Source organism: Pan paniscus, chromosome 17, assembly GCF_029289425.2.
Source record: "Pan paniscus chromosome 17, NHGRI_mPanPan1-v2.0_pri, whole genome shotgun sequence".
In the NCBI taxonomy this organism is placed as follows: domain Eukaryota; kingdom Metazoa; phylum Chordata; class Mammalia; order Primates; family Hominidae; genus Pan; species Pan paniscus.
In genome coordinates this window covers 38,308,596-38,321,600 of record NC_073266.2, presented here as the reverse complement: position 1 = coordinate 38,321,600, position 13,005 = coordinate 38,308,596, and the positions used below count along the sequence as shown (strand labels likewise).

At 36.4% G+C, this 13,005-nt stretch overlaps 1 protein-coding gene across 2 annotated transcripts in view; it reads left to right on the top strand.

Moving 5' to 3' along the window:
- Positions 1–13,005, top strand: part of USP14 (ubiquitin specific peptidase 14) — a 53,562-nt gene that overhangs the window by 13,820 nt on the left and 26,737 nt on the right. Inside the window, exons 4-5 of one of the 2 annotated variants that reach the window (XM_008968593.4) lie at positions 6,744–6,848; positions 8,051–8,154. In XM_008968593.4, the coding sequence (XP_008966841.1) occupies positions 6,744–6,848; positions 8,051–8,154 (209 nt within the window). The remainder of the gene's footprint in view (positions 1–6,743; positions 6,849–8,050; positions 8,155–13,005) is intronic. The other variant, XM_008968594.5, reaches the window with a different exon arrangement.

The window sequence follows — 13,005 nt, the reverse complement described above, 5'->3', positions numbered from 1 at the left end:
GTTACAGTGAGCTATGATTGTGCCACTGCACTCCAATCTGAGTGACAGAGTGAGACCCTGTATCTAAAAAACAAAAAAGAATAGAAAAATGGAGCTTGAAATTGTGACTGAATTGCCACAATCTCATGATACAACTTGAACAGATGAGGAGGTAACTTATGGATGTGCAAAGAAAGTAATTTCTTGAGATAGACTCTACTCCTAGTGAAGAAGCTGTGAATGTTGTTGAAATGACAATAAAGGATTTAAAATATTACATAGGCTTACTTGATAAAGCAGGATTTGAGAGGTTTGACTCCAGTTTCGAAAGAAGTCCTACTGTGGATAAAATGCTATTAAACAGCGCTGCAAGCTACAGAGAACTCTTTCATGAAAGGAAGTCAGTCAGCGTGGCAGGTTTCATTGTTGTCTCATTTTAAGCAATTACCCAGCCTTCAGGAACCAGTGCCGTGATCAGTCAGTAGCCATCAACTTGCCCCCACCTGCAAGAAGATCATTAACTGAAGGCTTAGATGATTGTCAGCTTTTTTTTTTTTAAGCAATAAATTATTTTAAAATTAAGGTATGTGCATTCCTTTTTAGACATAATGCTGTTGCATACTTCACAGACTGATAAAAACATGATGTTTGTATGCACTGGGGGAAAATTTTTGTGTGACTTGCTTTATTGCAATATTTGCTTTCTCATGCTCTGGAACCCAAACTGTAATATCTTCAAGGTATCCCTGTGTTTTAATCTATGTAATACTCTTTTGTTGGATAGAAGCTAATTTTATCTAAGTCAGTTTATCACATTTTTTAGTGATTTGTACTATGTTGTAAGAAATCTTCGCCTGTGCCAAGTTTACAAGATATTTTTTTTTTCTGCTTTCTTGTAAAGCTTGATAAGTTTTAGCTGTTACATTTAGATATATTGTCTGTCTTTTTTTTTTTTTTTTTTCTTTGAGACGGAGTCTCACCCTGTTGCCCAGGCTGGAGTGCAGTGGCACGATCTCGGCTCACTGCAAGCTCCACCTCCTGGTTCATGCCATTCTCCTGCCTCAGCCTCCCGAGTAGCTGGGACTGCAGGTGCCTGCCACCATACCTGGCTAATTTTTTTGTATTTTTTTTAGTAGAGACGGGGTTTCACCATGTTAGCCAGGATGGTCTCTATCTCCTGACCTTGTGATCAGCCCGCCTTGGCCTCCCAAAGTGCTGGGATTACAGGCTTGAGCCACCATGCCCGGCCTATATTATCTGTTTTTTTTGAGACGGAGTTCCGTTCTTGTTGCCCAGGCTGGAGTGCAATGGCGCGATCTCAGCTCACCGCAACCTCCATCTTCCAGGTTCCAGTGATTCTCCTGCCTCAGCCTCCTGAGTAGCTGGGATTAAAGGCATGCACCACCACACCCAGCTAATTGTTTGTATTTTTTTTAGTATGTTGTTGGTCAGACTGGTCTCCATGTTGGTCAGGCTGGTCTTGAACTCCCGACCTCAGGTGATCTGCCCACCTCGGCCTCCCAAAGTGCTGGGATTACAGGTGTGAGCCACCGCACCCGGTCTATTGTCTGTTTTGAGTAAATTCTTGTGTTTGCTGTTAAGCAATGGTTGAGGTTGTTTTTTTCACATGAATATTTAGTGTAGTGAGCAACATTTGTTGAAAAGACTATTCTTTTCCATTCTTCCTCAGTGCCTTTGTTGAAAATCAGTTGACCTTAAACATAAGGGTTTATTTCTGGATTCTGTTTTCTTCCATTGATTTTTATATGTACCTTTATACCAGTACCCATTCCCTGCTGTTTTGATTCTTCAGGCCTTGAAATCAGGTCGTCTAAGTCTTCCTGTTGTTTTTCTTTTTTAAAGTTGTGTTGGCTATTCTGGGAACTTTGTACATCTATTGCACATTTTTAGATTCTGCTTGTCATTTTCTCCATAAGAGCCTGCTGGGATTTTGATTGGAATTGCATTGAATCTGTATGTCAGTCTGGGACATCTCAATATTGAGTCTTCTAACTCACAAACATGGTAAACCTTTCCTTTATTTAAATGTTCAATGTTGGGACTTACACATATTTTGTTCCACATATTGTTAAGTATTTCACGTTTTTCTTTTTTTTGAGACAGTCTTGCTCTGACGCCCAGGCTGGAGTGCAGTGGCGTGATCTCAGCTCACTGCAGACTCCGCCTCCTGGCTTCAAGTGATTCTCCTTCCTCAGCCTCCTGAATAACTGGGATTGTAGGCACTCGCCACCATGTCTGACTAATTTTTGTATTTTTAGTAGAGACGGGGTGTCACCATGTTGGTCAGGCTGGTCTCAAACTCCTGACTTAAAGTGATCCGCCTGCCTCGGCCTCCCCAAGTGCTGGGATTATAGGTGTAAGCCACTGCACCCGGCTTATTTCATGGTTTTTAATGTTGTTGTAAGTGGTACTTTTCTTTTTTTTTTTTTTTTTTTAAAGATGAGGTCTTGCTTTGTCGGCTGGAGTGCAGTGGCACAATCATAGCTCACTTCAGCCTTGAATTCTTGGGCTCAAGGGGTTCTCCCACCTCACCCTCCTGAGTAGTTGAGACTACAGGCATGCACCATTGTGCTTGGCTAATTTTTTGTTTTTGTTTTTGAGACAGAGTCTTGCTCTGTTGCTTGCCTAGGCTGGAGTGCAGTGATGTGATCATGGCTCACTGTAGTTTCTGCCTCCCAGGTTCAAGCAGTTCTCGTGCCTCAGCCTCCCGAGTAGCTGGGACTACAGGAATGTGACACCACGCCGGACTAATTTTTGTGTTTTTAGTAGAGATGGGGTTTTGCCATGTTGGCCAGGCTGTTCTCGAACTGGTCTCAAGCAATCCTTCTGCCTTGACCTCCCAAAGTGCTGGGATTACAAGCGTGAGCCACTGCACCCAGCTGTGGTGTTTTTGAAATGTCATTTTCCAATTGCTTGCTAGTATATAAAAATAAAGTTAATTTTTATAATTGACTTTGTATCCTGTGACTTTATTTCATATATTAATTTCTTAGGATATTGTAGGTATACATGTCATCTGCAAATAAGGACAGTTTTATTTCTTCCTTTTTAATCTTTGTGCATTTTGTTTCTCTTTTTTTCTTTATTGCAATGCTTAAGACTTTAAACAATGCTGAGTAGAAGTGGTTGATAGTGGACATCATTGCCTTTTTCCTGACCTTAGGGGAAAAGCCTCCAGTCATGGCTGGAGGTAGTTTATAGATGTTCATCATCAGGTTCAGGAACTCTTTCTAGTTTGCTGAGAGGTTTTGTCATGAATGGAAGTTGAATTTTGTCATTTTGTTAAATGCCTTTTCTATATCATTTCTTCCTCTCATTTTATCCATTAAACTACACCGACTTTTGAGTATTAAACAGGACTTATATTCTTGGGATAAACCCCACTTGGACATTATATATTGCTAGATTCTATTTGCTTATCTTTTGTTAAGGTTTTTTGTGTCTCTTTTCATAAGAGATAATGGTTTGTAGTTTTCTTGTATTCTTTTTTATCTGGTTTTGCTGTCAGTGTAATGTTAGTCTTATACAGTGAGTTAGGAAGCATCCCCTCTTTTCTGAGTTTGTATTAATATTTTTTCTTCTTTTTTTATTTCTGCTCCCACTCCACTGGGATATTTTTTCTTTAAATGTTGCCTAAAATTCTCTAGTGAAGCCTAGTTCACTAGACTTCATCTGGGTTTGGAGTTTTCTTTGTAGGAAGACTTTAAATTAAGAATTTAGTGTCTTTAATAAATGTAGGACTATTTAGATATTATGTTTTCTTTCCTATCAGTTTGATAATCAGTATTTCTTAAGGAATTGGTTCATTTAATTTAAGTTGCTGAATTGATTGTCATATTCTACTGTTATTATCCTTTAACTCTAGAATGTGTAGTGCTGCTTTTTCGTTTTCCTCTCTAGTATTGGCAAATTATGATTTGTCTGTTTCCTTTATCATCAAGCCAGAGTTTTATCAGTTTCATTGATTGTGTCCCCCCCCCAAAAAAAACATTTGGCCTGTTCATTTATTACTTCGTTTATTTTTTTCTCTTTGCTTTCTTTCTACTTCGGTTTTAATTTTTTAAAAATTTTGAAAATTTTTATATAATCATATTTTGTTGAATGAAGTGCTGAAACCCAGGCAAATGGTGGTGACTTTTTTGGTTTGTTTTAGAGATGGGGTCTTGCTATGTTGCTGAGGCTGACCTTGAGCACCTAGACTCAAGCAGTACTCCCACCTTAGCCTTCCGACTACCTTGGACTACAGGTGTGTGCCACCACACATGGCTTGGTTTTAATTTTTACTTTTTCTAGCTTAAGGTAGAAGCTTACCTAGTTCATTAATTTTAAGCCTTCTTTTAAATCTCTTTTGCTCATTTTTGTAGTATGTATTTGCTTTTTCTTATAGATTTGCTTTTTGAGTGCTTAGTATATATGGTATAGTTTTGCCCCTAGTTTATTGTTTTCAAATGTTTTATAGACATTTTTAAGATTTGTGTAGCTAGTTACATCAATCGTTAATATTTATGTCAATTTTAGAAAATCTTCCAACAATGCATGAGTTTTTTGATTCACTTGCATTCTTTTATGAATATTAATTTTTTTACATTTAAATCTTTACCTTTAATTCATTATTGTTGTGGTATGGTATGAAGTAAAGAGCTGATAGTATGTTTTTTCTAAAGTATACAGTTTTTCTCAATATTTTTCATTATATAATCCCTTTTCCTAATAATTTTTTAAGGGCATTGCTTTAGTCTCTATTCTTTTTCAGAAATTTCTTAGCTATTATCATGGGTATAAATTTGCTGCATGAATGAATCATTTTGCAAGGTTTTGTAAAGGAATTTCATTAAATTTATATAACTATAATTGCATCTTTATAGTAATTTTTCAAGTCCAGAACTTGTCATGTCTTTCAGTTTATTTAGGTGCTTTTTTTTTTAATATCCTTAAGTAAAGCTTTATTCTCTCATTAAAGTATTACATTTTTCTTGTTATGCTTATTCTTAGATATATGTTGGCATTTCTTCTATTGTGTTTTCCAACTGGTTATTGCTAGTGTATTCTTTAAATAGTTGGCTCTTGAGACAGTTGTCTTTGGAAAAAGATTCTTGGTCTGGTGGGGTGGCTTATACCTGCAGTCCCAGCACTTTGGGAGGCTGAGATGGGGGGATCACTTGAGGCCAGAAGTGTGAGGCTACAGTGACCTATAATTGTGCCACTGCACTCCTGCCTGGGTGACAGAGTGAGTCCCTGTCTCTAAAAAAAAAAAAAAAAATTCTGTAGTGACGGCTTAGTACTGCTTTACTGCTTTGCAATGATCTTATAAAATGTCTATGTAGAAATAAAAGGTGATAGAATAAAGGTCATTAAATTTAATTGTAGGTATTCTTAACTGAACTAATTTCCTAATTTTAATCATCATCTGGATATTTTTAGTCTTCTGGCTATCATTTTTCCCTCCCTGTTTTTTTTTTTTTAAATCTCCACTTCTGGTCCTACCTTTTACTTTGTCTCATGTGTTCATGCCTTCCAATTAAGATACTGAGTAAGAGAGTAAGATGTTATTCATATTTTAAGATTATGAGCTTTACAATGACAGTGTCTTCCTTGTCTTTCTATTGATTGTATGGAGTGTTTGCATATGTATTAAATAAAAGTATTTACTTAGGTTAATGTGTAGAATTATATAATTGGATATTTTGAACAAATTTACTCTGTATTTGGTTTGATATTTTTTAGTAATAGAGAATTTAATGCTCTAAAAATATTTGTATTTAAATGTAAACAATCACTACAGTTACACAATAGACATTCACAGAAAGAATTTTATTAGTGTTTGTTTGTTTGTTTGTTATAATTTTTGAGACGGGGTCTCACTCTGTCGCCCAGGCTGGAATGCAAGTGGTGTGATCACAGCTCACCACAGCCTCAACCTCCCAGGCTCCAGTGATCCTCCCATTTTAGCCCCCAAGTAGCTGGGACTACAGGCATGCACCCCTATGCCCAGCTAATATTGGTAATTTTTGTAGAGATGGGATTTCGCCATGTTGCCCAGGCTAGTCTTGAACTGGACTCCAACCATCCACTAGCCTTGGCCTCCCAAAGTGCTAGGATTACAGGCATGAGCCACCATGCCTGGTCTGAATTTTATTAGTTGTTAGTTTGTTATGGAGAGAGATAATGCCACTAAATGCTAATGATCATTTGAGGAATTCCCTCTGCTTCAATATTGTAAACATTATTAGGTGTTTTTATGGCAATACTTATTTTTTCCTTAAGCTTTATTCAGGTACAATTTATATAGAGTAAAATTCACCTGTGTTTGATGTACAGTTTGATGACTTTGGGCAATTCTATATTGTCATGTAACCACTACCACAATCACGATTTAGAAGTTTCATCACTAAAAAGTTTCTTTGTACACCTTTGCCTTGGCCTCAAACAGCCACCCCAGTGCTTTTTACTTGTTTTAAACAATGCAGTGATTTTTTAGTAGTGTATTTACAGAGTTGTGCAGCCTTCACCAAAATCTAATTTTAGAACATTTCCGTTACCCCAGAAAGAAACTTGTACCATTTAAAGTCACTGCCTCTTCCCATCTCCAGTCCTAGGCAGCAACTAATCTACTTTCTGTAGATTTACTTTTTTTGGCAAATAGAATTATGTTATATGTGTTCTTTTGTGCCTGGCTTCTTTTGTTTGACATAAACATTACCAACTTTTAAGGATTTTCATGAAATTACTTTTTTTAAAAACAGGGAATGACTCTACTAATGATGGGGTCAGCAGATGCTCTTCCAGAAGAACCCTCAGCCAAAACTGTCTTCGTAGAAGACATGACAGAAGAACAGTTAGCATCTGCTGTAAGACACACCAGATTTTATGTGTTTGATCACTACTTTTTGAAGGACCATTATTAAGGTGTCTTTCAGAAAGTAGCATCTAAATGTCTTGAAGACTTAATCATTAATACCAAGATAGATATTTTTAGCAGTAAATAAGAGTTTTATTATTTTTGATTAGCTTAAGGGAGTCCTTCTGTAGTTAAATAAGGCACAGCTAGGGGTTTTTTTTTGTATTGTACACCTTACTACTGGTTTTCAGACTTCCAAGTGAATTTACTTAGGCTTAACTTACATATATTTAGCTAATATCTGTAATAAATATGTTTCTGGCAGATAGTACTATATAAGTATTTACTATTATTATTTTATGAGAAAACAGGGTCAAAGAGTAGTTTAAATGTTGGGATATTTAAATTTTTAAAATCCTTCATGTGGAAAATACATACATTTTATCCTGAATTTAAATGCAAAATCAGTTTAGAAACTGGTCAACACGTGTCAATTTTTTTTTTAACACCTAGCATTTATTTAGTGCCATTCATTCATTTTCATGGTTTTTTTTTGGTTTTTTTTTTTTTTTTCCTTGAGATGGGGTCTTGCTCTGTCACCCCGGCTGGAGTGCAGTGGTATGATCATAGCTCACTGTAACCTCAACTTCCTGGGTTCAAGTGATCCTCCCACCTCAGGCTCCTGAGTAGCAAAAATTGTAGGCGTGCACCATCATGCCCAGCAAATTAAAAAAAAAAAATTTTTTTTTTTTTTTTTTGTAGAGATGGGGTCTTGCTGTGTTGCCTAGGCTGATCTTGAACTTCTGACCTCAAGCAGTCCTTCCACCTCAGCCTTCCAAAGTGCTGGGATTACAGGTGTGAGCCACTGTGCCCAACCTGTTATTTTGCTTTTTGTTTTGAAGTGTTTCTGTGCATATTTTGCCTATTCTCTTCTCTTGATAAACCTGCAAAAAAGGCAAGACTAGTATGATTATTCTCTTATTATATTTAAGAAGGAAACTAAAACATAATATGATGGCCAGCATGATCCAAGTAAACTTTTTTTGGGGGGAAATTAAACTGTTTCTTTAGAGTGAAGGCAGAATATAAATTGGTAGAAGCTAGTAAATGGTACTTAATTCAAAATGAGAATTTTAGTGATTTATATATGCCATGTCATTTTGTGAAAATGGTTTAATGATTTAATCCTTTTTTTTTTTTTTTTCCAACTAGATGGAGTTACCATGTGGATTGACAAACCTTGGTAACACTTGTTACATGAATGCCACAGTTCAGTGTATTCGTTCTGTGCCTGAACTCAAAGATGCCCTTAAAAGGTAAGACTGCAGTCTTTTTTGGGTAAGGGATGTTCACATTTGGATGAGTAGTATTGTTTTGTTTTGCTTTCTTTAGCATCCTAATTGAGATATAATTAATTTATTATACAATTCAGCATTTTAAAGTGTTTAATGCTTTTTATACTATTTACAAGTTTGTGCAACCATCACCACCATTGATTTTAGGACATTTTCCGCCCCCTCCAAAAGAAGTGTCATACTCACTGGCAGTCACTCCTTAAACCCTTTCACCCACCTCTAGCCCTAGCCAACCATTAATCTACTTTCTGTCATAGATTTGCTCATTCTGGGCATTTCATGTAAATTGAATCATATAATATGTGGTCTTTTTGTGACTAACTTCTTTCATTTAGCATGTTTCCATGGTTCATTCATGTTACAGCATATATAATTACCTCATTCCTATTTTATGGCTGAATAGTATTTCATTTTATGGATATATCACATTTTATTTATCCATTCATTTTGTTGATGGAAATTTGAATTGTTTCTCCTTTTTGGCTGTTATGAGTAATGCTGCAGTGAACATTCATGTTTTTTGTGTAGGTGAACATTTTCATATAGTAACTCTATGTTTAATGTTTTGAGGAACTGCCACAATGATTTTCCAAAGTGACGGTACCATTTTACATTCTCACCAGCAATGTGAGAAAATTGCCAATATTGTCTGTCTTTGATTAAGCCATCTAGCGCTATGAAGTGTGGTATCTCATTGTGGTTGTCATGCACATTTTTTTTAGTGGCTAATGATGTTGGGCATCTTTTCATGTGCTTATTGGCCATTTGTATATCTTCTTTGGAGAAATGTCTGTTTAAATCTTTTGCCTGTGTTTTAATTGGGTTATTTGTCTTTTTAAAAATTCAATTGTGTTTTTACATATATACAAGTTCCTTACCCAATGGATAATTTGCAAATCTTTTCTTCTATACTATAAGCTGTCATTTTACTTTCTTTTTTAAAATTTATTTTTTTCCTAAGTCTGTTGTATGCAGTCTCCTTTTACTTTTCTCGATGGTACGTTTGTAATGCAAATGTTTTTTAATTTTGATGTAGTTTAATCTTAATTTTTATTTTTTCTTTTATCACATATGCTTTTGGTTTCATATGTAAGAAGCCATTGTCTAATTCTAGGTTACAAAGACTTACTTCTTTGTTGTTTTTCAAGAGTTAATATACTTTTAGCTCTTCTATTCAGGCCTGTGGTTAATTTTTATGTATTGTGGGAGGGAGGGAGGTATTTGCCTATTATTTTGCATGTGTATATCCAGTTCTTCCAGTATCATTTGTTAAAGGCTATTGTTTCCCCACTGAATTGTCTTAGCACCTTTTTTGAAAGTCAGTTGACCTTAATGTATAGGTTCATTTCTGGACCCTGGATTCTTTTCCATTTATATATATGTCTATCCTTATGTCAGTCAGTACTGGTTTCAAAAAAGAAAGAACATTTTGTTTTTATACCATCGTATGAAAGGAAAAGAGTAAAGAATTAATTACAAATGTTTTGAGAACCTGTAAAATGGTCTACAAATAAGGGCCCTTTCTTCCAGTGAGTATAAGTGTAACTTAAAAAATATGTAACTTAATTCTGACTAAATTTATACAACTGTCTTGATACATAAATTGTCAGTTCTTTATGATAGAATTCTGAACTACAATTTGGATTCTAGACAGCTTTATGAATATTGATTTTTGTTTTTTCCCCTCAGTCTATTGTGAAATGTTGTGATAGAACTGAGCAGAAGAGAAGGGAGAGGAGTGTGCAAAAATCTGAAAGAGTGACTTTAAAGGTTTTCTACATTTCTCTGAAGCGAATAGTTGTCAGGTATTTATGAGAAATTGCATAGATTGCAGCTGATATATTATCAGTGAACAAGACACAGTATCTGTCTTCAAGGCATCTACAGTCTAACAGAGAAAGACTATCAAGTAAACAGGTACTGTTTCAGAACTGCTTTGATGGGAAATGTAGGCTGCTATGAGAACATCTAAGGGAGTTCATCAGGGGTATCTGCGGATAGTTTGGGAAGACTTCTTAGAGTAACTGGTATTTAAACAGTTAGGTGTTATCCCAGCCTGGATGAGAGGTTAGGGAAGTGTGAGAGTGGACTGGAGGAAAGAGATTTTAAGCAACAGTCTGGAGGCAGGAGACTGCAACATACTCAGTGCAACTGCCTGGAGAAGGATGGATGTAGAAACGGTGATAGATGGGAGATTAGCAGGGGCCAGCCAGAAATCTTGAAGTCATTTTTAAGAAGTGTGGACTTCGTGTTGTGGGCGAAGAGAAACCGTCGGAAGATTTTAAGCAGAGTACTGACATTCAAATTATCCTCTGAATTCTAGGTAGCTAAGATTATTATTTTATTCTTTAATAGTTTTTATTTTAATTTTTCTTAAAAAGTTGCCTGGTGAATCTTACTGTGTCTTTTATATATATCCCAAAATATTGCTTTATTTTACCCTTTCCTCTTATCCTTGGATGATAATATTGCTTGGAGCAAGAGTCTAGGTCAAAGCCATTTTTCCTCAGTGATTGGTAGTTATTTCTCCACTATTTTTGTGTGTCCATGCTTACTGATGAGAGGTCTGATATCAGTCTTGATTTTTATTCTTTTCTGTTAGTAGCTTTTAGGGTTTTCTCTTTTTTTTTTTCTTTCCCCCAGTTTTCCAAGAATGTGAGACTGTGGGTTTTATTTATCTTATAAAAGTACTCAGTGAGCACTTTTAGTCTGAGGACTCTTGTCGCAAACTCTAGGACATTTCTTGGTCATTATTTCTTTAGATACTGCTTCTCCTCCACCTGGTTTCTTATACGTATTAAAATTTCTAGATCTGTTTTTTAGTCTTCTAACTTTCCTCCGTGTTTTAAATTTTTATAATTTTTATGTGATGTGCTCTAGGAAAATGCCTCAGTTCTGTCTTACATTTTACTGATTCATATGTCTACTTTGTTTCACTGCTTACTTATCATGACCTTCTGTTCTTTTTTATAACTCCTTATTCTTAATTTTTGGATCTAAATCCTGCTTTTATTTTTCTGAGGCTCTGAAGTATTTTTGTTTAACGGTTTTTTTTTTTTTTTTCCTTGTTGTTTGGCCTTTTAACTCTGTTCTTTTTGGATATAAGGGTTGTTCTTCCCTCATTTGTTTAAAGGTTGTGTGCTCATATCATGCAACCATATTCTCTTCCTTATGTCCCAGTTGCAAATTATCTGAATAGGTAGTTTGCTGGGGTAGCTTTCTGGCCAGCACCCGTGGGAGTGGCTGATGGAGATAGCCTTGGCTCACTTCCAAGATTTCCTCTTTACTGTTTTCTTCTTGGATGCCTTATTAGCCTCTGTTCCTGAGAGAGTGCTCTTTTATGTTTTGGAAAGAGTTCTGTGTAAGCAGGGGAGATTTCATCCTATGTGGTTCTATTTTCCTGAAACCAAAAGAAGTATTTTTTGTTTTTCCTTTTTTTAAAAAAAATAAAAAGTGAAAGTTACTTTTTTCGCTTTTTGGTTTTTATTTTTAGTATTTTTTCTTTTTTTTGTACAGCAACCTCTGATGCCAAACAAAAGAAGTAGTTTTTGAATTCTAAATTTTCTCAAGAGAGTGCACTTACTAACGTAATTGATACAAGATGTCACGGATGGTGGTATGTCTTTGGAAAAATGGCACTAACTGATAAAACAAGAATGAAAGAACAGAAAAACATTCCACAAGAGGTGTTTTACAGCTGGAGATGAGGAAGACCATCCTCACAAATACTTAGCAGAACTTGTCTTTGGCAGGTTCTATAGAGTGGGAGGTATGGGTCCCGAGTGTGATGGCTCATGCCTGTAATCCCAGTACTTTGGGAGGCCGAGGCGGGTATCTCACTTGAGCTTAGGAATTTGAGACTAGCCTCGGCAACGTGGCAAAACCCCACCTCTACAAAACAGACAAACAAACAAAAAACCAAAATTTAGCCAGGCATGGTGGTGTGTGTCTGTAGTCCCAGCTACTCAGAGGCTGAGGTGGGAGATTGCTTGAGCCTGGGAGGTCGAGCCTGCAGTGAGCCATCAGTGTGCCACTGCACTCCAGGCTGGGTAATAGAGTGAGGCCCTGTCTCAAAAATAAAATAAAATAAAAAGAGAGTGGGATGTATAATGATGGAGGGTAGAAGGAAAGTATGTTCAAGAGAAATAGACTGGATTAGCTTAAGAGGCAGTAAGGATCAAGAACTATAGGCACAGGTGAAAATAAGGTTTGAAATGGCTTGCTTAATGCCGCCCAACAGTGGAATCTCATCATACTCCTGGAGTTAAATTCTCAATTTAGAACCTAGAGTGAAAACTATGTTATAAAAAATCATCCTAAAATTCTATAAATTACTCCTCAAAAGACAGTATCACTTGGCCGTATCTGTTGTATTGGAGACTGGCAAGCCCCAGCTCTCAATATACACAGCGTTAACAGTTACTAGATTGCTGATTTTCTTTCATTTTTTTTTCTTATTTTTTATTTATTTATTTTCGAGACAGAGTCTCACTCCCTCACCCAGGCTGCAGTGCAGTGGTGCAATCTCAGCTCACTGCAGCCTCTGCCTCCCGGGCTTGAGCAATTCTTCTGTCTCAGCCTCCCAAGTAGCTGGAATTACAGGTGTGTGCCACCATGCCTGACTAATTTTTGTATTTTTAGTAGAGACGGGTTTTGCTATATTGTCGAGGCTGGTTTCAAAATCTTCACAAGTCATCTGCCCGCCTCAGCCTCCCAAAGTGCTGGGATTACAGGTGTGAGCCACTGTGCCTGGCTGAAAATATTTGTCTGTTAACACTAGAGTCTCATTCAGTTCAGTGAGATGCTCATATT